General features: G+C 44.1%; 1 protein-coding gene across 1 annotated transcript in view; it reads right to left on the bottom strand.

Moving 5' to 3' along the window:
- The window catches only part of IGFBP7 (insulin-like growth factor binding protein 7), a 134,478-nt gene that overhangs the window by 4,632 nt on the left and 103,368 nt on the right, over positions 1-26,478 (bottom strand). The window contains exon 5 of the mRNA XM_011998459.1: positions 5,356-5,465. Within this exon, the coding sequence (XP_011853849.1) occupies positions 5,356-5,465 (110 nt within the window). The remainder of the gene's footprint in view (positions 1-5,355; positions 5,466-26,478) is intronic.

Raw genomic sequence — 26,478 nt, forward strand, 5'->3', positions numbered from 1 at the left:
TTTTTTTGAGACAGAGTCTCGCTCTGTCACCCAGGCTGGAGTGCAGTGGTGTGATCTTCGCTCACTGCAACCTCTACCTCTGCCTCCTGGATTCCAGTGATTCTCCTGCCTCAGCCTCCTGAGTAGCTGGGATTACAGGTACGTGCCACCATGCCTGACTAATTTTTGTAGTTTTAGTAGAGACAGGGTTTTGCCATGTTGGCCAGGGTGGTCTCAAACTCCTGACCTTAAGTGATCCACTCGCTTTGGCCTCCCAAAGTGCTGGGATTACAGGCATAAGCCACTGTGCCCGGCCAATAAATATGTGTTTTCTCGTTAAAATAGGAACTAAAACTAAAAAAGAGAGGTTAATATTCAGTGCTTGCAAAGATGCAGAGAAATGGCACTTCTCCATTGCTGGTGGGAGTGTGAATTAGTACAATCTATTTAAAAAGTAATCGGACAATGTCTATTAATACTAAAACAAATATTTTGACTTATTCAGGTAACTGTTGGGAATCTATCTTATAGCAATAAAAGCACCGTATGATATGTGTACTTTGATGCTTAAAGTAGGATTGTTTAAGTTGACAAAAATCTGGAAACAACAGAAAAAATACAGAACTGATTTAATACATTATGTTATTCATACTTGGAATATTACGTAGCTGTTGAGAAGCAGACTTGGACGGATGTCCATGAAGTATTTGTTGAGAAAAGCGAGTTTCAGAATAGTTTATTGGCACACTATATTCTCATTTCACCGTAGGGATATATGTTTGAATATGCTTGGATATGAAAAAGAATGTGGAAAGATACAAACCACGGCAGTTCACATTGGTTATCTCAGGCAGGAGGAGGAGGTGGTGGGGGGACATTCTCAACTCTTTCTTTATACGTCTTTGGATAATTTCCGCTTATTACCATTACCTTAGAGGTCACTATTTTTGATTAAAAATATTCTTAGAGTTCATGGAAGCCCTAATCTGAAGAAATATTCAGGCAAGAAAAGAATTAAACAGAGAGTCTCTCGGTCTCAGAGACAAGTACTGGGAAGGTGTTTTGCTTTCGCTGTGAGCATCATCTCTGATTTAAAAGGGTTAAGTCAAACATGGCTATTTCAGTTCATGTTCCCATTTCAAAATATTGCCCTTCGAATCTTTCTAGGCTGGGGGTTTGCTGAAAGGCTTGTTAAAGCCAGCAGGATAATAACTGCCAGTAAGGAAAGTAAAGACCACTCACCAGGCTGTGCCAACCGTAAGAATTGCCACTGCAGTCTCAAGTGTCATGGAGAGAAGGCTTGTGCCATTAATTCTGCTGTTGCTAAGAATCCTTGAGCTAGAAAGACATGCTGTCTTTATTTAAGCCTCAGTTTCTCTTGTTTAACAAGCGTGGATTCTAATATTCTATCCAAAAAGGTGTTCTACTCTTAAATTGGATTTGAAACACATGTGCTAGTAAATATATCTGTATTCTTAACAGTCTGGTTACAAGGACAGCGATGAGAAAACAAATACCCTGTTTAATTATTTAGGTCAGTGACTTCCCAAGTTTCCTTAGTTTTGACATGGCCCAAACTAAGAAATACATTTTACATTGTAATCTGGAATATACAAAAGTTTCAGGAAATGACACCTTTATAAGTGGTGTGATGCCTTAACATAGGTTCTGTTCTATTTTTTATTTTTTATAAGAACATGCTGGTTGTGATCGCTACGTTAGTTCCAGGACTCGCTGATGAGTCACGGTCTGCAGTGTAAGAAACACTGCTTTGGGTCATGCATGTGGCAAATTACATTATGAAGGTAGAGGACAACTGGCAGAGCATCATAGTTGGGTTTTGCTTGTTCTGGAAAGTCTGCAGAAAAAATTGTTTCTCTCCTACTTCCTCTTCACTTCTTTTCTTCAGCACCCATCTCATTGACTGACATAGTGGGTTTTGTTATGGGATCTTGCTCTGTCACCCAGGTTGGAGCACAGTGGTGCCATCATAGCTCACTGCAGCCCCACCTACTGGGCTCAAGCGATCTTCCCACCTCAGCCTCCCAAGTAGCTAGGGACTACAGGTGTGAGCCACCACACCGGCCTCAACTGCCGTGGTGTTTTTGAATAGCCCTGAGGACAAGCCCTCAGTGAGGCCTATTGGGATCTGCCCTGTACAGTCCTAAAAGGGAAAAGATTCCCGAGGCAGACGTATTCCTCTGGTATGTGAATACTTTAGCTGGGATTGGGTAGAGCAAGGACTGAAGAAATTATTTTTTGCCAAGATTTGCCAATAAGGTCACATGCCCCAGGACACTTGGGTGACCCTCGCTTCTCATTGTGTAAGTATCCCTAGGAAACTGTAGAGAACTGCAATGGAATTTTTCATGAGTATTCCTTGGAACATTATTTCTCCACCTCCCCACACCCTGAGCAAACCAGCAATCTCCAAATTAGCAGTGAGGAACGCCTGCAGTTCTTGCAGTAAGGATGGAGGGGAAATCATCCACGGACTGCATTTCTGCTCTTAATTGCTCTTGCTCCGCCTTCCTCTTAAAAACATAATTGATTGGGGTGAAATTTTATTGCTCCTTTAAGAGAAGCTTCACTGTAAAGGATGGTACAGTAGTGTTGACTCTGTCGTCACCCCCACCTCAGGCATTTTCTGGTATCTGTTGCCAGATTTTACACAAACCAGGGGGATTCATGCTGGTGCCAATGTCAGTGGCCGCATCCCTCTGGCCGCATGGGGGAGCCAGAGGTTAGCAGGTGACCCGACCTGGGCTTGAGCCCTTCAGTGGGATTTTCACAACGCAGCAGGGAGAAGGGAAACCCTTTCTTTCCTCTGGGGTCTTTAAGCTGTGATAAAAATGTGAGTGGAGTTGACATCTCCCGCTGCACAGGAAGGTTTCTGAAGCAGAAGAAAATGAGACTAGTATATTGAGAGCAAAGAGTCAAGAGTTAGAGTTCTCATGGCGTGTGTACCCGGATGCAGGGGCCCTTGAGGCTGGACCCCGCTCCCGTTTTTTGTTTTGCCTAGGTTAGTTTCAGATGGGCTGGTAGAACTTGCAACAGAAAGAGCTCCGACTGCGGGAGCCACAGTCCCCCTGGAGTTCTAGAAGTTGCTCCTCCGGTCACACAATGAGCAAACGAAATAGTCAAGGGAGACCATCATCCACCTTAGAGCTTGCTGGAGAAGTAGGGTAGCTAAAAACGGAGGTCTGGTTATGCCCTTTTACTTAAACCAAGTTTCTTTTTTGGTAGCATGAGTTTGATAATTTTTTTTAATTCTTCGTAGGACAGTTGTGAGGCTAAGCAATTCAAAATGTATAAAAAGGACAAAAACGACTAGGTGTGGTGGCTCACGCCTGTAATCCTAGCATTTTGGGAGGCCGAGGCAGGCAGATCACCTGAGGTCGGGAGTTCGAGACCAGCCTGACCAACATGGAGAAACCCTGTCTGTACTAAAAATACAAAGTTAGGCGTGGTGGCGGGCTCCTGTAATCGCAACTACTTGGGAGGCTGAGGCAGGAGAATCACTTGAACCCGGAAGGTGGAGGTTGCAGTGAGCCGAGATCATGCCATTGCACTCCAGCCCAGGCAACAAGAGTGAAACTCCATCTCAAAAAAAAAAAAAAAAAAAAAAGACAAAAACCTAAGTGTATGGTATAATTGTGAAGTATTAGTTGATGGCAATTAAGTGTTTTCTTTTCCCTCCTCCATACCATACATGCTGAGAAGATGTTGTTCTTCAAATATGAAGATAATTATACAAGATAATGCCACTCGAAGGGAAAAATTTCCAGGAACAGTAGCTAATGTCTACTGAGTGCTAACTATGTATCAAGTGATTTTTACCTGCATTACTTTATTTAATCTTTATGATAATTACATGCCACTTTAATAATGTAGAGAAGGGAGCTGAGGCTAACAGCAGTGGTTTTCAGTACAGGGCAATTCCCCAGCCCCACACCCTTAGGGGACGTGTGGCAATGTCTGAAGATGCTTTTAATTCTCACGACAGGGGGATGGGAGATGCTACCATTATATAGTGGCTAGAGGTGGGGGTGCTGCTAAACATCTTCCAAAGCACGGGCAGCCCTCACAACAAAGAATTATCCGGCCCCAAATGTCAATAGTGCTGAGGCTGAGAAACCCTGGCTTGCAGAGAACCCAGCCAACCTGGCTAAGGAATTCACACTCTTTCCTTTTTCTTTTCCTTTTCTTTCGTTTCTTTTGAGACAGGCTAGAGTGTAGTGGGGCAATCACAGCTCACTGCAGCCTCGATCTCCTGGCGCAAGGGGTTTTTCCACCATAGTGTCCTGAGTAGCTGGGACCACAGGCATGCCTCACCATGCCCAGCTAATTAAAAAAAATTATTTGTAAGAACGAAGTCTCACTGTGTTGGTCAGGCTGGTCTCAAACTCCGGGACTCGAGTGATCCTCCTGCTTCAGCCTCCCAAAGTGCTGGGATTACAGGCATGTGCTACTGCACTCAGCCTCACACTTTTTTTTTTCTTTTTTTCCATTTGGGAAGTCATTTCAAAACTGATTTATTAAAAGAATATCATGCTTTTTCCACTTGGGGCCAGCATTTAGCAAAATTCAGAAAGGAGAAATTTTTTTCTTTGATATTCCTCCTCTTGTTCCTTTTTAATGCTCTGTTCTGGAGTGGTCTCCTTTGTCCGTAACTTGTAGTTCTACAGCCTTGGTACTTAGAAGAATAGATCCCACCTCATTCCTTCTACCCTGCTTCCAAGTGCTCTTAAAATGTACTCATCCATCTCCCAGCACTTAGGGAATCTGAAAAAAATAATCCATGCTCACAGGAGAAGGCTACAGGGCTTTAGGTCCTTTTACCTTCTTAGCCGAGCCTCCCAGTCAAATAATAATAATGCCTCCAAGCAGACAGGATCTAAAGTATCAGCTAAATGTTCAGTCTTAAATGAGGAGACTGAAGACATCACAAACAGCTTGGTGGGGGCTTGGAGGTGGTATTTTGGGACAGAAAGAGAGAAACATACACTTTTAACACCTATGCGATATTGTCTCCACTGAGGGTGCACACACAGACACACACACTTCACTCGCACCCACATATGCACACACATACACACACCACAGGTGCACACACACCCCGAAGGTGGGTTCAGGTGTTCAGCATTATTGTTCTTCCAGTTTCTCAGTTTCTAGGATGCTGCTAATTAAAGCATGGCAGGGACTGGTTTTTGTCCCATGAATCCAGAGGAGGTGCCTGTATGACTGCCCTAAGGTTTCACCTTGGAGCTTCTGCAGTCAACAAAGCATGCTAAGGCTTTAACGTTTTACCATCATTGTGCAGTGCAAGAGAAGCTTGTCAGCCTACGACGTCTTCTTGAAGTCTGTGCCACTGACCTTGTTCCAGATGAGGACAGGTGTCGGGATTCCGATGACCTCACAGCTCAAGTACACCTGGGCACCAGTGACATTCCAGATGTCCTTGGGGGGCGTCACTATGGAAGGACCTGCAGGAGAGGGCACAAAGCCAAAGTCGTCTTTTAAATAGCCCTTCACATGAGTCAGCATCTTAGGGAGAAAATAATAATTGTGTTTATGAAGCCGTCCCCTTGGTGGATTATCTGAAGCAAATTTCAAGACTACACTGGCTTCCTCCTGCCACCAGCATGATTTTAAGGTCCACTTTGGAAATGCATAAATCTAAACAAACAAAAACAATTAGGAAGAAAAATTTGTTATGAAAATTTTCTTCTTCCCCAGACCATGCTTAAATGAGTGCTAATTTACCAGCTGTTTTTTTATTATCTGGGACTTTTCCAGTAATAATAAAATTTTAGTTCCAAAATGTTCAGTGTTTTTCTTCTTTTGTTTACTGCTATTTCTATTTTGGTTGGAAAGGCAACAAGCAACCGCTCCGTGGGTAATGGAGAAAAACACCTAAGAGAATATTTGAAAATGTGCTGAGCACCCAGACAAGATGGAAGTCTCTGCCTCAAGAAGCTCAGGATCTAAGGTTGAAATGGGTGATGAGACAGGGAAGAAAAGGAGTGCTGTGTGCCTTAGGGGATTGTAAGGGACATCTTTATTTTTAATTTAATTTTATTATTATTATTTTTTGCCACAGAATCTCGTTCTTCCACCCAGGCTGGAGTGCAGTGGCTTGTTCACAGTTCACTGCAGCCTCAAACTCCTGGTCTCCAACGATCCTCCCACCTCAACCTCCCGAGTAGCTGGGACTATAGGCATGCACTACCATGCCAGTTCATTTTTAATTTTGTTTTGTAGAGACAGGGTCTTGCTATGTTGCTCAGGCTGGTCCTGAATTCCTGGCTTCAAGTAATTCTCCTGCCTCAGCCTCCCCAAATGCTGGGATTATAGGTGTGAGCCACCATGCCTTGCCGGAAGGCACCTTTGAACAGAAGAGGCCCGGGTGTCGAGGAAGGTGGTACAAGGGTCCTTCTCCCAGTGTGGTCAGGTGAGGCAGCTGGTAAGAAGGAAGAAGAGTGACTGATCTACTGGGTGTGACCAGGGTCCCCAAGGAGAGGGCCCTTTCCCAGGGTTCTCAGTGTGCAGGTCCCTAGCAGGAGGCATTGGCAAGTGGGGGGCACCCTCGAGCCACCGCCTAAATAGAGTCAGCAGGTATGGGACCACTGAGAGACGCCAGAGTGATGCTCTTCCATTCCCACAATTAGGGAACACACTCACCACCTTCTGTATCATGGCACCCTTTGGAGAAGGTCCCTACTCAGAGTCAACACAAACCATGTGCATCCTTTTTGCTGTGAAAGTGGTGGGACTCTCTGGTCCTGGGTTAGCTAACTACGGCCTGCGGGCCAAATCTGGCCTGCCATCTGTTTTTGCATGGCCTGTGAGCTAAGAATGGTGTTTGCATTTTTATTTTTTTTAATTAAGAAAAATTTTATTTTTTGAGACAGGATCTCAGTCTGTTGCTCAGGCTGGAGTGCAGTGGCATGATCTTGGCTCACGGCAACCTTCACCTCCCAGGTTCAAGCTCAAGCGATTCCCATGCCTCAGCCTCCCAAGTAGCTGGGACTACCCGTGCATGCCCAGCTAATTTTTGTATTTTCAGTAGAAACAGGGTTTTGCCATGTTGGCCAGGCTGGTCTTGAACCCCTGAGCTCAAGCGATCCTCCCGCCTTGGCCTCCCAAAGCGTTGGGATTACAGGCCTGAGCCACTGTGCCCGGCCTGCATTTTTAAATGGTTGAAAAAAAAAAAATTAAAAGATGGATATTTCACAAAGTGTGAAAATTGTAAGGAAATGTCCATAAAATAAAGTTCTGTTGGAACACAGCCACACTTATTTGTTTCCTGCTGTCTCTGGCTGCCAGAGCAGTTGTGGCTGAGACTGCATGGCCTGAAAGTATTCACTGTCACTGGCCTTTTATTAAGAAATTTGCTGATTCCTGCTCTAATCAACTGAGGGAGACTGATGCCTAAATAAGACATTATGGGAAAGCCTCAGGACTTCAATCCTTTACACATTTTCCAGAGCTGATGCAAGTAACCCCCCTGGGTGATTTCTGGTTCGGCTCTGAAACACAACACTGTGGAAGCTAACAGATACCGAGAGAGCGGGTGCTGCTGACTGCGCCTGTCCGCTGATGGCCTGGTTTCCCGGCATCTGCAGGAGAGAGGTGCACACCTACTTTTTATTTACTGGTAATTAGTATGTCACTTCTGCTCATTCTAAATGCCAGGGTTCAGCCACCAGGGGGCTTCAGAAGGACTCGGGACTGTCTGCAGAGGATGGTCACGGAGCTGGCAGCCTGAGTTCCTCATGTGGGGCAGTGTGAGACTCCAGCACCGAACCTCGCCCCTATTCCAGGCTCAGCATGGTTTCTTGAATGAATAAATTAATGACCCCTTCCGAATTTTAAATCTCTGTTGACTTGGGTCTCCTAGCCTAGCAAAATAGCAAACTGCAGGGTCATCTTGCATCAGAGTCCTGGGAAAGGGACAACCTCCCCTTTAGGGCTGGAAAGTTTTCTGGCATAATCAGCATTCAAAGGACATGAAGTCTCTCCTTTTGCAACAGGCTATTTCCAGCACAATATTAATTTCTTGAAACAGAAAGGAAATGACCCCAGTGTGCAAGATTTTCCCACTCATCTAAAGCATTAGAAGCTGATTTTTTTTTTAATCTCATGGGATATTTTTATTTTTTCCCTTTGTAGGAATGTGCCAAACAATCAAAGTTTGGAAAGCTCTAAATACATTTCGTGCTTCCTTCCCTCCAAACCATAGGTCTGAATAGGAAGCATATATCCTGGCCAGGGGGCTTGGCTCTTCTGCTGCAAACATGAATGTGGTGAGCACAGTGGTGCAGTATTTATGTTTCTGGCTCTGTCTCAGACATTTCCTAGTCTGGATGCAGCAATACAGCACCCTGCAAAGGGCTGGGCCTCACCCTATCCCAGGCTTCCTCTAGGGCTCTGGGACCCCAAGGGCTTGGACACCACAGAGCCGGATCTGGCTGTGCTTTGAACTGCCTTCGCCCACCTCTCCAACGGCCCTCATGCTGCTCTGTTCTCCTTCCCACACACAGACTTGGCAGGAGGACTTCAAAGCTCAGGGGATCTCAAAGGATTGTTCTGAGAAGAACACACCAGTGTTCAGAGATCTGGGGGGAGCTCGGGAACAAAGCTGCTTCTCACAGATCCAAATCACACAAGGAATGCAAGACAATCTTATTGTGAGGATCTGAGGGCCTCAGCCCTGCCAAAACCTACTTACTTGAACCATGTTCATCTCCCTATTGCCCGTACAGGTAGGAGGGTCATCAGTCTTGGGCAGGGGGCAGATTCTGGAGGGCTAACGGACGGGTTCCAGACTGATTTTCTGCCAGAGATCTTGAAGACATGCTATGGATTTTTCCCATGGGATTTAAAAACAGATGTTCTTAGTTTTAGTATAGTCCAATTTATCAAGTTTTCTTTTCTATGGTTAGTGCTTTCTGTGTCCTGTTTAAGAAAATTTTTGCCTAGCCCAAGGCTATGAAGATCTCCTGTTTTTTTCTACAAGCTTTATGGTTTTACCTTTCACATTTAAGTTTTTGCTCCATCTTGAATTAATTTTTGTGTGTGCTATGAGGCAGAGGTCAAGGTTCATTTTTCCTCCCCTAAAAGGACATCCAATTACTTCAGCACCATTTGTTGAAAAGACCTTCTTTTTCCCAATGAATCATAATAATGCCTTTGTGGAAATCTACAAGACCCACTGCATATGTGTGGGTCTATTTCTGGACTCTCTATTTTTTTCCACTGGTCTATGTGTCTATCTCTGCACCAATAACTATGGCATAATTTAGAAATTATTTGTACTAAAATTGAAGCACTAAATAGAGGGCAGATATGATATATCTATTTTCCCCCAATCCTCTTACTATTCCAAGAAGCAAAACACTCTAGGACAAGCAAGGATTCTTTTTTTATTTTTATTTTTGTAGAGACAGTCTTGCTATGTTGACCAGGCTGGTCTCAAACTCCTGGGCTCAAGCAATCCTTTTACTTCGGCCTCCCAAAGTGCTGGGATTACAAGTGTTAGCAACAGTGCCCAGCCATGAATTCTTTAAAAATACCTGAACCCAGGAATACTTTGAATGACAGCCATCTTCACGGGATTCAATATTAGGACAAATCTTAGCATGGGTTCCTCTTTCTCCTCTCCCAGTGCTTGGAATACCTTAGGTAAATGGGCTGAGTCAACATTTGGATTATTCTAAGAATGTAAATGATTTTGTCAATCCTGCCACCAGGCTATGCCTAGAATTCTACAAGACTTCCATACTACAAAAATCTGTAATATTCACTGACTCCTGTTGGGGTGATGGAGTGGAAGGGCAGAGGAGGGGCTGTTAGGATTAGTTTGCTGCACAACACTTACAAAAACCCTTGGCTATTTCAAATATCCTTGAACAAATGCTGGGTTTACTAACACAATGAAAAGTTTAACAAACAATATGTAAACTGGAAAGTACTAACCTACAAGAACCGCCTTTTGGTTTGAGATACAATCTCTTGCAAAAGAAAGTCACATCAATAAATTATTAGTGTAATATTCAAGTGATCAACAGACCTCTTAGAGTAGGTGGAGGCAGGTTGGCCTCCACCTGACTTCCTGTGTTGCAAAAATCTGTCGGGATTCAACATTCTTCCCGGTACTTTGTTCAGAGCTGATACCCAGTAGGATTCCTATTTACTAAGCTGTGATTGGTTCTTTACCACTTACCTGGTCTGGAAATTCCCCCAGAATATGCATAGGGAATGGAAACATTCTTTTTTTTTTTTTGAGATGGAGTTTTGCTCTTGTTGCCCAGGGTGCAATGGTGTGATCTTGGCTCACTGCAACCTCCGCCTCCTGGGTTCAAGTGATCCTCCTGCCTCAGCCTCCCAAGTAGTGGGAATTACAGGTGCCTGCCACCATGCCTGGCTAATTTTTGTATTTTTAGTAGAGATGGGGTTTTGCCATGTTGGCTAGGCTGGTCTTGAACCCCTGACCTCAGGTGATCCGCCCACCTCGGTCTCCTAAAGTGCTCGGATTACAGGTGTGAGCCACTGCACCTGGCTGAAAAACTTGATAAAAGCAAATTACAGAAGTTTTAGAGAAACGTAAATGACGATACATAGTGAGAAAGAATAAGCAAGCAACTTAATAGTGACCCACAGGGACACTAAGAGGACAAGTCTTGTATAGAAGAGAAGAGATGCTGAAAATGTTTTCGGTGGATACGATGTCAGCCCCAACAATGCTGCACTCTCCTCCCCGACTCTCAAGAACCATCATCCCACATATTCCATTGATAAGCAATTTCACTGCCAACAATCATCTTGAATTGCAATTCCTGACAATTCTGTTCTACCTCAGGAGAGCACTCTACTCAATGACACTGTACCAAATAACTTCTAACTCTTTCCACTCTGCCTTTCTTCCAAGAAGGTCAAGGCAGATCCGGAATTTATTTATGTTTTTAAGAATAAAGAAATTTTCAGGTCACTCTGAGCTAATTTTCTCATACAGAAAGCTCAAAATCACTCCTCAAGGCCAGGCCAAGGGTAATAACAACACTATCATCTAACTCATACTCAGTGTTTGGATTCCATTTAAAACAGGTCACAGAATTCTGAAATGTATAGGGACAAACATCAGGATAGGTCCAATTATTTACTTATCCTTGCCCTTGTTCCATTAAGAGCTTCAGGCTGCTCAAACATCTGTGTAGCAAACATCCTGTTCATAGAATAAATGACTGTGCACTGCCTCCCTCTGCCCTGTACCCACCCTCGGCAACTCCAGAAAGCAACCAAGCTGTCTTCAGTGTTGGCTGATGTAAAGAGATATCCACCCAAGGTGGACTACCCACATTTTTCTATCCAGATGACTGTACCCAAACCAGGCTACCCCATTTTCCTTTTACCTTACACACTCAATTAATTCTCATTCAATCTCTTTAGATCCTTCTCAACCCTCTAAATTCATTTTCTTGCCTTGCCTATTTTTTATAACTATTGCTCAGTAACCTTAGAGCGTCTCTTCTTTTTGATCATTCCTTAGAGGGTCTCTTCTTTTTGATCATTCCATGAAGGGAAAGAAGAAGAAGAAAGAAGGGGGGGAGGATGATATGGTTTGACTGTGTCCCCAACCCAAATCTTGAAGTGTAGCTCCCATAATTCCCACGTGTCATGGGGGTGGGGGATGGGACCTGGTGGAAGGTAATTGAATCATGAGGACAGGTTTTTCCTGTGCTGTTCTCGTAATAGTGACTAAGTCTCATGAGATCTGATGGTTTTATAAAGGGCAATTCCCCTGCACATGCTCTCTTGCTTGCTGCCATGTAAGATGTGACTTTACTCCTCCTTTGCCTTCCACCATGATTGTGAGGCCTCCCCAGCCACGTGGAGCTGTGAGTCCATTAAACCTCTTTTTCTTATAAGTTACTCAGTCTCGGGTATGTATTTATTAGCAGCATGAGAACAGATTAATACAGAGGAGGTGAAGAAGAAGGAGAAGAAAGAAAAAATGAAGAAAGATAGCCAGATCCTAAAGGAAGTTATAGCAAGGAAGACAAAAGTTCTAAGTTTGGAACAAAACAAAAATTCACTACTATGAAATATATCCTTGGAATAAAATTACATTTGTACTCCATAAATTTATGCAAATAAAAAATAAACATTAAAAATAAAGTAAACTACAATTCAATTTAATGAATCAGATCACCTTAAAAGTACTTAGAAGTCTCCTGCAGAATCTCCACCTAAGTCTGCATACTCCTCCTTTGCCACATTTTTTCTTTTTAGAGACAGGGTCTTCTCTTTCACTCAGACTGGAGCATAGTGGCACGGACATGGCTCACTGCAGCCTCAATATCCTGGACCCAAACAATCCTCCAACCTCAGCCTCCCAAGTAGTAGGACTGCAGGTGTGTACCACCACACCTGGCTAATTTTTGTATTTTTTGTAGTATGGGGTCTTGCCATGTTGGCCAGGCTGGTCTTGAACTTCTGAGCTCAGGCAATCCACCTGCCTCGACCTCTCAAAGTGCTGGGATTACAGGTGTGAGCCACCATGCCTGGCTTCTCCTTTGTCCTCTCACCTTTTTTTTTTGAGATGAAGTCTTGCTCTGTCGGCCAGGCTGGAGTGCAGTAGTGCAATCTTGGCTCACTGCAAGCTCCGCCTCCCAGGTTCGTGCCATTCTCCTGCCTCAGCCTCCCAAGTAGCTGGGACTACAGGCACCCACCACCATGTCCGGCTAACTTCTTGTATTTTTACTAGAAACGGGGTGACCATGTTAGCCAGGATGGTCTCGGTCTCCTGACCATGTGATCCACCCGCCTTGGCCTCCCAAAGTACTGGGATTGCAGGTGTGAGCCAACGCATGTGACCTCCTTTGCCACTTTAAATTAAGTTCTAGACAAAAGACTCACAGACTACCAGATTATTTTAAGAATATTTGATTATAATCTAGAAATAGGTATGTTCTGAAAAAGTACTACTGATATAGAAAAGGTAGTTTTATAGATGGATGGATTTAAATTTGGAGTATTATGAGTTTGTTCAGAAGAGTTTAAGAAGGGCAGTTCTCACAAAACACACAAATATCATGAGGAAAAGACTTTGACATGAAATTAATTTTGAATTTGACTAGCAATTCATTCCAGCTGATTTTATATAAAGTCTTAGTAGTGAGGACAGAGTTAAAATGTGTTATCCTATAAAAAGCACAGCAGGAACAATATTAAAGAAGTATGTGAACAATTTCCTAGTCTCTTACAGAGCACAAAGCACTCCCCAGCCATGACCTGAGATGTCCTCATGATGTTACTATTTAAAAAAAAAAAAGGCAAAAGCATTCTTGGGGACAGAACACTTGGCTCTGAATCTTGTCTACAATTTATAGCCAAAATACCTTGGAGAAGCCACTTAACCACTTTTACAAGATGAAGAAACTAGGAAGTGTCTAAGAATATCCTCTTTGGGTTTGGAAGTAAGTGAACCTATCAAGAATGTGTCCTAGAGCTGGGTCATATGGCATCGTTGGCATCTATGAAGTTCTGAAGTCCCACTGCCTGGGTCTGGAGCTCTCATTCTCTGCAGATCAGTTCAACACATTTCCTCATCTACCCTAAACACAATGTATGTGACTCATAATATGGTTCACTTCCTCAGGGATTAAAAAAATAGAGCTTATAAAGGTATCACCCTTTACCTAGTTAGCCAATTTTTTTCATCTGGAAGAGCTGTGTAGAAGATGTTAGAAGCAGTCATGTTTGAAAGCTAAATATACTTGACTTAAGCCTGGGAAATAGTCAAAAGTCAGATTACCCCCAATAATCAATTTCTGTCCTCCAATATCATATTGAACTATATATTTGTTGCTTCTTTGCTTTCCTCATTTCCCCATCATCTCTTCTATTTTTACCAATTCACTCTTCTACGTCATTTCTACCCAAACTCTCTCTCTGCTCCCAGCATCCTGCTCACCTACCATTACATATTCACTACCCCTTTCAGCACCTTTGCTTATGCTGATGGTCTTGCCTACTTGGAATATCTTCCCTCCTCTTATTTCTTATCACACTTTATTGGACATTCTAAGGCTGAAGTTTCATTTCTCTTTCACATTTTTTGAAGCCTAACAGCTTCAGGCTCCCCCTTATTTCTTCTCTAAAATCCTGTTGGGTTCAGTAAGTTCCACAGGGCGTAGTGCATCACTGTTCTCTAATGCTTTCCTCAGCTGGCCTAATTGAGGATGCCAGCATCCTGTTGGAATCAGAACTGAACCAGGAACCACGGAATCAAACGTTCTTCATGTTCATTGGAAGGAGACAGAACTCAGGTTGTATGAAGTGGGTATAGGGCAGCAGTAACTTCAGAACAACATAACACGATTAGCCAAACAGAAGTGAAAAGATAGCCACTGTCTTGAAAATGCACCAGTGTACACATGGCCAAAAGCGTACACCTCACCAAAGTGGTGTTATAGCTATCTTATTTATCAGTTGGCAGATTATTCATCATGATTTTCTTTAATCTTCCACTTGACTTTCTCTTGCCATAAGCAATGTTTCTTGGCTACTAACCACTCACCAACCAATTAGTATATGACCAGGAGATGCAAATTAATGTGAATATACATCACTTGAAGCAAATCCCACTGAGATGGGTAGGTCTGCTGGAAGAAAAGGATTATCAATCATCCTCACACCAAATCATGCTGGGTTATACTATTCACATTATGGTTCTCACTGAGCATTTATTTTATTATTTATTATTATTTATTTAAGTTTTATTTTTTTGAGATGGAGTTTTGCCCTTTTGCCCAGGCTGGAGTAAAGTGCTGTGATCTCGGCTCACTGCAACCTCTGCCCCGTGGGTTCTCCTGCCTCAGCCTCCTGAGTAGCTGGGATTACAGGCACCCATCACCACACCCGGCTGATTTATATATATATGTATATATATATATTTTTATTGATGGAGTCTCACTCTGTCACTCAGGCTGCAGTGCAGTGGCGTGATCTTGGCTCACTGCAAGTTCGGCCTCCTGGGTTCAGGCCATTCTCCTGCCTCAACCTCCCGAGTAGCTGGGACTACAGGCATCCGCCACTACGCCTGGCTAATTTTTTTGTATTTTTTTGTATTTTTAGTAGAGACAGGGTTTCACCGTGTTAGCCAGGGTGGTCTCGATCTCCTGACCTCGTGATCCGCCCGCCTAGGCCTTTTAGTAGAGATGGAGTTTCACCATGTTGGCCAGGCTGGTCTTGAACTCCTGACCTCAGGTGATCCACCCGCCTCAGCCTCCCAAAGAGTTAGGATTAAAGGCATAAGCCACCATGCCTGACTTTTTAAAAGTTTTTATAGACAGAGTCTTGCTCTGTCACTGAGGCAGGAGTGCAATGGTGCTACAATCATAGCTCACTGTAGACTTCAAACTCCTAGTCTCACGGATCCTTCTGCCTTAGCCTCCCAAGGAGCTAGGACTACAGGCAAGTGCAACCATGCCCAGCTAATTAAAAAATACTTTTTTTTTTTTTTTGTAGAGACGGGGTCTTGCTTTGTTGCCCAGGCTGGTCTCGAACCCTTGGCTTCAAGTGATCCTCCCTCCTCGGCCTCTCAAAGTGCTGGGATTACAGGCGTAAGCCACTGTGCTTGGCCTCTTACTGAGTACATACTAACACGGCTAAGACATTTGAGTATGGGGACTTCTCCAAGTTATGACAGATTTGCAAACAACACTCATCTTGACTCTTTATGCTGGGTCCTGAAAATAGTGTGTGCATTAATACCAAATAAGGGGAAAATCAGGGTTTAGGAAGGATCTTAGATACCACATATGGAGATAGAGAGTTCAGACAACTTGGCAAAAATCCCTAGATTGAGATGAGATTCTGATAACACATTGAAGGGAACAGGACCACACAAAAGTACAAAACGGGAAAGAATAGTAGGAAGGCACTATGGCCAAGAGGGGGAAGGGGATGAAACAAGTGGAAGCTTCCGGATATTAAATAAGGGGAAGCAGTAACTGTATGGCTAATTAAAGAGCAGAGCCATCTGCCAAGGCACGTCATTTAGGGAACTTCCAGAGGCGGGATGATGTAGCAGCTGAACCCTGGTATGGGAATCTAGCACATGGTCTCAGGAGTACTGGCTGAGGACAGCAGGGAAGAAAAAAAAAGAACAAAACTTAAACAACAGAAGCCAAAATTAAACCCAAACCTTTAAGTTTAAGGCAAATTCATCTGGTTATGGAAGCTACTGTTAGTCATTTCCACTTTAGTGTGAATGAAGAACCCATAGTTTATAATAATGGGACCCTGCCAAACACGTCTAGGGCAAAAGTGTGTAAGAATTGCTTCCTCTTCTCTAAATATAATCTACTGGGGAGGTGTTGGGGAGGTTTAGCGCAGTTAGAGTAAGAACAAAATGCTGGGAGGTAATAGACTATAGTGAGTTTGGACGTGGACTTGGAATCAGGAATTCTGCTCTACCACTCCTGAGTGATGCAACATTGCACGAGTTACTTCACTTCCCCTGCTTTGTTCATCCCTGAAATGGAATGGTAGGATCTCAGTCACTAGACCATCAAAAGGAAGGTTTACCTGGCATGGGGTAAACATTCAATAAGTATGAGCTGTTACTTTTCATTGCAGAAATTAGACTTTAATCAAGGAAGGTGAAAGACAGCGGCCTGCCTGAGGAGAGGCAGGAAAACACTGGCCGCCTCGGAACAGTGAGCGTGCAGGCCAGCCCGGGAAGAGGATTCGTGTGTGGTGAAGGGCATAGCAGAAGGCAGATGAGGTGGCCTTACCCTCCAATGTGTCTCTGAAAGTGGGAGTGTCATGATTCAAGTGGCATTTCCCAAGATGATTTTGGAGGTCTCCGCAGCAGGATGGGACATGGTGGGGATTAAGGCTCTAACTCAAGATCGCAGCTATTAGAGAGAGAAAAGGGGAAGACTTGGGGGATTATTCAGGAGGAACTAACACTACCCAATAAGTGACTGGATGTGGGGAAGAGGGGCATGACTTAAAGGCTGTGAGCCTCAAACATTACAGGAGGCTGCTGCATCATGAACAGAAGCAGGGGTGTCGGTCTGAGGAAGGTGCTGGATTGAGGAAGGGGAAGGGGTGGACTTGGGTTTAAATTTGCTGAATTTCAGGTATCACCTGGGCTATGAGGAGGCACTGAACCACAGTGGGGAGACCAGAAGTACCAGGGCAAGCACTATCTAGCCGACATTTTAGCCCTGGGAAGGCTATGTGTGGTCCTTTGGGTGAAAGGAAGACAGATTTGGCACTCCCTCTCACTAGTTTCTCCAGAGGCAGTTCCATCAGCTTGCTGCTGACTACCTGGCCTGTCCCCACCCCACCCCAGGTAAAGCAGGTAAGTGAATAGCAAGGCCTTGCTTAGCTTCCAGGCATGCATTTGCAGGGCCAGTCTGTCTAAGAGCAGACCATTAAATACTGTGCAGCTCTGGTGACCGCGTGCCCAGATCTTGTGAGCTGAGTTTCCTGGCTGATTGCTAGTTACCTCTGGATTAATAAGACACCTCATTTTGGCTCCAATCTTTGACGCTGAGAATCTTTGTAGGAAGCATTAAGTCTGTTTTTCTCAAGTGGACGCAGTACTCAGATGTCTCACTACAATCACTGTCAATCTTGTGATATCTCACAATTAACACTGTCAGTTTGAACTGACCATGGAACATGCACAGAAAGTTGCTTCTTGCAATGTGTTGGTTGCTTGCAAACAAATCTCTTATTTAATGATGTTTTCTTTTTTTTTTTTTGAAATGAAGTCTTACTCTGTCGCCCAGGCTGGAGTGCAGTGGTGCAATCTCGGCTCACAGCAGCCTCCACCTCCCAGGTTCAAGCAGTTCTCCTGCCTCAGCCTCCCGAGTAGCTGAGACTACAGGCACACGCCACCACACCTGGCTAATTTTTGTAATTTTAGCAGCAATGGGGTTTCACTCCATTGGCCAGGCTGATCTCGAACTCCTGACCTCAGGTGATCTGCCTGCTTCAGACTCCCAGAGTGCTGGGATTACAGGCGTGAGCTACCACACTTGGCCCTTGATGATGTTTTCTTATTCTTGTCCCCTTCCTTGTATGGGTCTAGCACTAAAAAAAGTGGGGTACTGACAAAGAGTCTGACTCCAGGCTGTGGTTTTTGCCCATGGTGGTTCTGGTACATGTGATCTGGTGTCATTCTTGAAGGGACCCTGCTACTGCCATGAAGTAAATCCATGAAGGACTTAAAACCGTGATCAGGTGTGCAAGATGGTGAACTCGCTCTGGTAACCATGTGATGGATGAGGTAACACGGGCTGTGTCAACAACAGTGCCCGGGCATGAGCTAACTTATTCAGCAGAGCTCCTCTAGGAAGTTGGAATACCCACACTATCATCCTAATACCAGACTGGCTGAGGTCCACACAAGTTGAATCAGCAGGCTAGGTTTCGAATTGGTTTGAGGACCTGCAAGAACTGACTTTATAGAGAGTGCCTTCCTGAGAGGAAACTCCCTAGTGATGTTAATGGAGTCTTGGAAACACATTTTTTCCACATCTCATGGGCCTGTTCTGTCTGGACTATGACTCACCTTAAATACAAGTATTAAATGTTTTTGCTAGCAATTTCCTATTCTGAAAGCACTGAATTGGATTGGGAAGTTTCCATAGGAAACTTATTGCTAACCATGTGGATGGTCACACCTGATTCTGGGATTCCTAGAAGCCTAGATAGTGAGTTTCCCTAGGAAATTTCTCCTTCTTTTTTTGGGATGGGATCTTGTTACGTTGCCCAGGCTGGTCTTGGACTCCCAGAAGTCGAAGCTCATGCCATCTTCCTGCCTCAGCCTCCTGAGTGACTGAGACTACAGGTGAGAGCCACCAAGCCTGGCTAGGACACTTCATCTTGGAGTCCCTGTCCACTCTCAGTCTCCTACATACTAACCCAGTGCCTGGTATCCTCAGACATCAGGAAGGGTTTCTTGAACTACCTGTAAGGGGAGGCTCACCCATCCTCAAAGCTTAGTCTCTATCCATAGGCCCTGTGCTAACGAGAAGTACAGTCTGCTTAGAAATAGATGTGCTTGGCTGGGCACGGGGTGTGTCATGCCCGTAATCCCAGCACTTTGGGAGGCGGAGGCGGGCAGATCACAAGATTAGAAGATTGAGACCATCCTGGCTAACATGGTGAAAACCTGTCTCTACTAAAAATACAAAAAATTAGCCAGGCTAATTTTGGTGGCATATGCCTGTAGTCCCAGCTACTTGGAAGGCTGAGGCAGAAGAATTGCTTGAACCTGGGAGGCGGAGGTTGCAGTGCACCGAGATCACACCACAGCACTCCAGCCTGGCGACAGAGCAAGGCTGTCTCAAGAATAAATAAATAAATAAATAAACAAAATGAAATAGATGTGCCTCTGGGGAAGAGAATGTAAGAGATTCCCAAGTGATCTTCTACTTTAGGAGAGTTGGACTTGCTAAACCTCCTCCTGAGAACATTTTGCGAAGCTGAAGGCTGAGGCGTGAACTCCCTGGGAGGACACTACAGTCGGGTCAATTCTGCTGTTCCCTGTACACTCTGACAACCAAGGAGGACCAGGAAGCTTAACATCTTGGGTCTTTAGTAGAAGACTAAAGTTCTTCAGCTCCCTGAGAACCAGGCAAGTGTTTAGCACCACTCTGCCCAAGAAAGAGATATACACTTTAGAAATCCCAGCAAATCCTTCAAGCCAGGCTGATAGCACTGGAAAGTGCCTGTGGGGTCCGATAGTGCAGTATAGGGTGACCTTCTTAGACCAGGAGCTACCAAACAGAGGTTTGTTCAGTCTCCAGAAGGCTATGCAGGTTGGAAAAGATTTCATAGCGGGGCATCTGCAGAAATAGGCAGCAGACACGCAGAGCCTCAGCCACCGGGTACTGGCCTCTAGGAAGGATTCTGTCCTTCTGGATCTCATCCAGTGGTTGCCAATCCTGGCTGCACACTGGACTCATCTGGGTGTGCCGAAAAAAATGTCCACTCCTGGGCTGTACTCCTAATTTCTCATTGGTTTGGGCGTGGAGCCTGGCACAGCTATCTAAAAAAAAAAAAAAAAAAAAAAAACTCCCTAGGTAGAAGCACTTAATTAAAACATGGTTTTAAAGCAGGAGATACTCAGATGATTAGGAAATCAGGAAGGTGGAAAGTTAGAAAGGAGGAGAGGGGAACAGATTAGAAGAAATTATGTTCCTAGGTCTTTTTGGGGAGTGAGAGACCAAGTGCTACTTGGGAGGTGCCAGTATTCATGGAGAACTGAGAAAATGCAGTGGGCGGGTTCTGCATGAAGGGTACAGACACCTGATAACACCAGCATCACCACCACTTCGATCGCGCGGGGGTGGACAGAGGGCAGTGTCTAACTTCCCTTCCTTTGACAGGGTATCGCAGTTCTCCTTCTGGACTGCTTTCCATTTCCATAAAACAGGGCAGTCGTCTTCCATGTGCATCCTGCCCCTCTTCTACCTTCCTCATTCCTACCCTTGACTGTGCTGTGCGGAGATGGGGCTCTGCGTCTGGAGTGCGTGGGTCTTATTCAAAATCCCTTGAACTTGGGAACCAGCCGCCTTTTTCTCATTGCTGATCCAACTGCCTCTCTGTTAAGACATTCGGTTTGGTTTAAGAGGGCAAGGCGGAGGATGAAGGGATCTCTGTGTGCGAATAGCCCCCTTCAGGATTCCGTGGAGCAGAGCGCAGGGCGTGATCGCTGCTTGGCGGGCATCTGGCGTTTGTACTTGTGTATGTTTTTACCCTCCAGGCCCCGGACTCCCATTGTCACAGCCCAGCCGCCGCGACTCCCTGGCAGGCAGCCCCAGACGTTAGCCAGCCGCGCATAACTGAGCTCCTCCTGCTCTTTCTCAGTGTTTTCCTCTTCTCCAGCTTGGTCTCTCTAGTCATTTTCTGAGTCCTTTTGTGATGTCCGGAGACTGAAAAGTTCTCCGTTATCTACCCCATCCTTTGCCCATGCACTCCTTGCTGAGAGTTCTCAGATTTTCTTTCTTTCTTTTTTTCTGAGGCGGAGTCTCGTTCTGTCGCCCAGGCTGGAGTGTAGTGGTGCGATCTCGGCTCACTGCAAGCTCCGCCTCCCGGGTTCACGCCATTCTCCTGCCTCAGCCTCCAGAGTAGCTGGGACCACAGGCGCCCCCTACCACGCCCGGCTAATTTTTTGTATTTTTGATAGAGACGGGGTTTCACCGTGTTAGCCAGGATGTTCTCGATCTCCTGACCTCGTGATCCGCCCGCCTCGGCCTCCCAAAGTGCTGGGATTACAGGCGTGAGCCACCGCGCCCGGCCCCGTGTTCTCAGATTTTCTCTCAGCTTCCTAGCAGGACTTCGTGTTTCTTCTCCCATTTTTGGTATTTTCTCTAGTGTCGTCCCTAAGGCTGAACCTGGAACAGAATGCTTCTCTTACCCCCGTGTGGGCTAGTTCTTCTCGTGTGTGTGTCTTGGGTACTTAGGATATGTATTACTGTGTGTTTGAGTTCAGCTACAAGACAATTTTCCCGAGCGCTGAGAGGAACTGAGAAGGTGATAGATGTGGGTGCAGTAAACAATCTGGGCCAGGAAGAGCCAGACTGTTCAGTGAGGCTCAGAAGTGCCAAATAGCACAGCTCTGAAATCAGGGAAATGGATATGCCTCTCTGATCACAGGAGAGGAGGACCTGCCTGGTGAGAACTGGAAGGCTTGGCATAAGGAATTGACCATTTAGCAAGGCAAGTCACACTTGCTCTTATCCGGCTAGGGGACAGAGGAGCCCATCCGGCTGGGTGTGAGCTGTGAGAAATGGGAACAAGGTGAAGCAAAGCTATGCCAATGCATGTGGGACGTGTTACCCCACAGGAGGAGATCGCAGGGGCATGGAAATACTCTTTTCTGCTCTTATTGGCATTTTTCAAATCAGAAATCTCTGCACTGGCACTTTGGCTAATTTTAGGCAGTCATTATTTTTCTTTAATTAATGGTGCTTTCTTTTTTTGAGTTTTGTTTTTTATTTTACTTGAATTATTAGTTCCCTAACAGTGCAGGGAGACACAGAAAGGAGTTTTTCATGGTTTCTAAGGTAGATTTCTCGTCGTTTTTTGAGACAGGCTCTCACACTCTGTTATCCAGGATGGAGGGCAGTAGTACGATCATGGCTCACTGCAGCTTCGTCCTTTAGGGCTCAAGAGATCCTCCCAACTCAGCCTTCCAAGTAGCTGGGACTGCAGGCACATACCACCATGCCTGGCTAAGTTTAAAAATTTTTTTCCATAGAGACAGGGTCTCCCTGTGTTGCCCAGGCTGGTCTCGAACTCCTGGGCTCAAGTAATTCCCCTGCATTGGCCTCCCAAAGTGTTGGGATTACATGTGTGAGCCAGTGCACCCATCCGTAGACTGGATTTTAAAGGTGAGGACATAATGCCTTTACAAGGACTGGGAGAAACTAGATGCAAAGTATCCTAAGGGTGAGGTGAACCTGGAGCTTACTGTAGAACTTCCAAAGGCATTCCTTCTAGAGCAACCATCAGTTCTGGCCTTGGAGACTTTATTCTTTTGTTTATGTAAATGAAAATAATTTCCTTATAAAACAGGGGATTTCAGATTTGGCGCCTCTTCAGAGCAACCATACATAAAAATAGGAAACTCATTATTTATAGGCACAAGGAAGAAAATGTTCTCAGTACTCCCGAAATTGGCCTTGGAGCTGCTGTTTATGCCTCCCTCATCCTTGCTTTTTGGGTATGTTCTCCACCCTTATCCCTGCAGAGGATACTTTCTACAATCCCCAGTGGATGCCTGAAACTGTGGATAGTACTGAACTTTATACAATATATATTAATAGTATATATTAATATTATGTTTTTCCATATATACATACCTCTGATAAAATCTATTTTGTACATTAGGCACAGTAAGAGATTAACAACAGTAACTAATAATAAAATAGAACAACTATAACAATAAACCACATTCATTATTTTTGTGCTTTGGGGCCATTATTAAGTAAAATAAGGGTTTCTTGGAACACAAGCACTGTGATACCATGACAGTCAATCTGACAGCTGAGACAGCTGCTGACTGAGTAATGAGTGGGTGGCGTCGACAGTGTGGACACCCTACACAAACGAAAAAATTCGCATGGACAGAGCTGGATGGGGTGAGATTTCTTCACGCTACTCAGGACTGCGTGGAATTTAAAACCAGAAAGTGTTTGTTTTTGGAATTTCCCATGTAATATTTTCAGACCAAGGCTGACTGCAGATAACTGAAACTGGAAAGCAAAACCATGAATGAGGGTGGACTGCTGTACTTTACATTAATAATGGGCTTTACACCTCCCAGAGAAATTTTATTTTTATTTTTACTTTTTTTAAAAATAATGAGATAGGGTCTTGCTATGTTGCCAGGCTGGTGTCAAACTTCTGGGCTAAACTGATCCTCCCGCCTCGGCCTCCCAAAGTGCTGAGATTACAGCTGTGAGCCACAGCACCTGGCCTCACAGCAAGTTTTTACCTCCATTACTTCATTTTTATTGTCCCGGCCATCTTGTGAGAGAAGCCAGTCATTTTGCAGATAAAGAAATTGAGGTTCAGTGAGGCTAAGTGTCTTGTGGAGGTCACACAGACTGGAAATGGAGTGGGCAGGACATGAATTTAGGTTTTCTGAGTCCAAACCCAAAGCCTCCCCTATGCTACCATGGTGCCTCTTTACATAATCTGTATTGCTGGAGTGTTCTGTCTCATTTTGCTTTGTTGGAGAATGAGGTGTTTGCGGAGAAGAAAACAGAATCTTAAGAACTGTAGGCCAGACTAGATTACAGAGGTTTCCAATGTCAAGCCAAGGAGATTAGTTATGTCTACAAGCTACCAAGACAGAAAGAAAAACAAGAAAGTAAAAGCATTAATATATTTTGAAGAAAAGGTCACATATTGCTGGAATCATAAACAGGTTTCATGGCTTACTATTTGCACCTGGTCTGAAATGTTTCTGAGGTGTTATCTGAGTGGTTCTGGATAAGTAGCGTAGACTTGCAACCCCAAATAGGTGAGAATCAGTGGATGATAACCCCATCGTGGTCAAATGGCTAAAGTCCTACCCTCATCTTAGAATAAAGTGATCTGGGAACCCCAGCCCTTTTTATTGGATTTTAATGTTTTCAATTAGTGTTTAATGTGCAAATCAGTATTTGAAAATATGCTTTGTGTTTTGTCTTGCAAATCATTAAAAAGATGCCATATGCATAGAATTACCTTGTATGGCAGGAATCCTAGGAAAATTTTAAAAGTCAATGTTAACACTTGGTAAACACTCCTGGGTAGAGTCCAGCAATCCTTATATTAGAGAAAATGTTTTCTCTCTGGGATTTGAAATGTTTTAGATTTACATCTTCCTCTTGAGAAAAACTTTCTAACTGCCAGAAAGAAGATAATGGTCCTGAATGAATACATTTACTAAACTGTAAAATCCAGAATAGATAAGATCTGACTCTGAGTAGCTTTTCCCAGCCTCACTTCTTGCCACATCCCTCCTGAACCCTGAGCTCCAGCCATAATGAACTTCCTCTGGCTCCTCAAGCATGTCTTGCTCTCCCTAGCCCCTAGCCTTTGCACATGCCATTGCTTTTTTTAGAATATTCCCCCATTTCCCACCCCTCCATACCTTTGCTTGGTTAACTCCTAGATATCCTTTGTGTCTCAGGTTAGTTTCCTTTTTGTTTGACAAACCTCCCTTGACCTTTCTTCACCTCTCTTCACTCCTGAATCCAACCCCTTCAACTTAGAATGCGGGCCTGGTTCTTACATGACTCTCCCTTATCATCCCATTTTCACAATGCATTGAAACTGCTGCATACCCTATTAGATCATGGGCTCAGTGCTGCTAAGGACCAGTCAATTTATTCTCTCTAGTTCTTTCCTGTGATCCAACGCCCGGTGTTGAGCAGGTAATCAACAAACTGCTGAGTAGTTGAGTGAACCAATGTCACTACCAAAATACACACTGTTTAGTATTTTCCTATGAAGGTTTAAATAACAAGAGTGTATGAACCATTACAAGAAACTGGCTTTTGTTGTTGTGGATCACTGAAAAGATTTTCAGGGGACTCTGGACTATGCTAGACATAGCTAGCTATGACTGCTTTTATTCCAGTTTGTAGAAGGGCATGGTTTAGCATTTGGAAAAGATTAAAGTGCAGAGATTTTGATTAACTGTGACCTATTTAAAAATCGGACCTCAGCTGTTCGTAGGTACAAATAGGTCAATGTTTGGGTATGCCCTTTTTATGTTTCTGACTCAGCCACTCAACTAGAGCAATAAAATGACCAGAATTGCTGATTCTCAATTTTTACCCTTATGCTAACATAGATCATAAGTTAAATATCTATAAAACAGTAGCAATTTCATTTAAAAACTTAGATAAAATTCAGGAGATAAAAGATAAAGATTAATGCTGTAGCAAAATATTCCTTCATTAGTCAATTTATAAAATTTAAAAATTAGATGTTAAGTGGTCAGATTTTTTAGTGGGAGAAACCCAAGTGACGTTTAGAGTAACTATTGAAAACTTCAGGCTAGCATGATGCCTCACACTTGTAATCCCAGCACTTTGGGAGGCCAAGATGGGCAGATCCCTTGAGCCTAGGAGTTTCAGAGCAGCCTGGGCAACATGGTGAAACCCCATCTCTACCCCTCCCAAAAAAACAGCAAAAAAATAAATTTTTGCTGGGTGTGATGGCATGTGCCTGTGATCCCAGCTACCTGGGGGGCTAAGGTGGGAGGATCCCTTGAGCCCAGTGATCTTCCCACCTCAGGAGGTTGCAGTGAGCTGACATTGCACCACTGCACTCCAGCCTGAGTGACTGGAAAACAAACAAACAAATAAAACTGCAGAAGTGCAAGTCTGTGTTGACAAGCAATATTTTTATATTGGGAAAATGGATTTAAAAGAAACAATCAGCAAAGCATAAGCTTCAGGTATACAAAGATGTTAAGAACATTTGTATGGTTTTAAGAGAAAAACATGAACTTAGATTCTATTACCCAACATGAAGAAACTGCTGATTCCACAATGCAGAGGGAAATCTCTTGTTAAGGTACAGATCCTTTCTAGTGAGCTGGGTGACAAGAGAAAGTATAGAGATTCTCCTCTTGTGGTAAATAAATCCTTTCCTACTAATATTTTCACATTCCTAAATTATGGTATAGTCAATGAACTTGAGACTTAGAAGGGCCCTGAGATCCATCTTGACCAAATCTCTTATATAAGAGGCCCCAGGGGCTAAATATTTGCCTAAGCTCCTTCCTAGATAACGGCAGAAAAGGAACTAGAATTACAGGAATTCAACTTCTTGCACTTTATTAATAACACAGCAAAAACATGATCTGTTCTCGATTGGTTGGCTACCACGTAAACAGTGCGAAGCTAAGAGATTAGGAAAGTGCTGAGGAAAGCCATTGAGCATCCACAGCTCCACTGCCTA

This window comes from Mandrillus leucophaeus, unplaced genomic scaffold (genome assembly GCF_000951045.1).
Source record: "Mandrillus leucophaeus isolate KB7577 unplaced genomic scaffold, Mleu.le_1.0 Scaffold570, whole genome shotgun sequence".
Lineage (NCBI taxonomy): Eukaryota > Metazoa > Chordata > Mammalia > Primates > Cercopithecidae > Mandrillus > Mandrillus leucophaeus.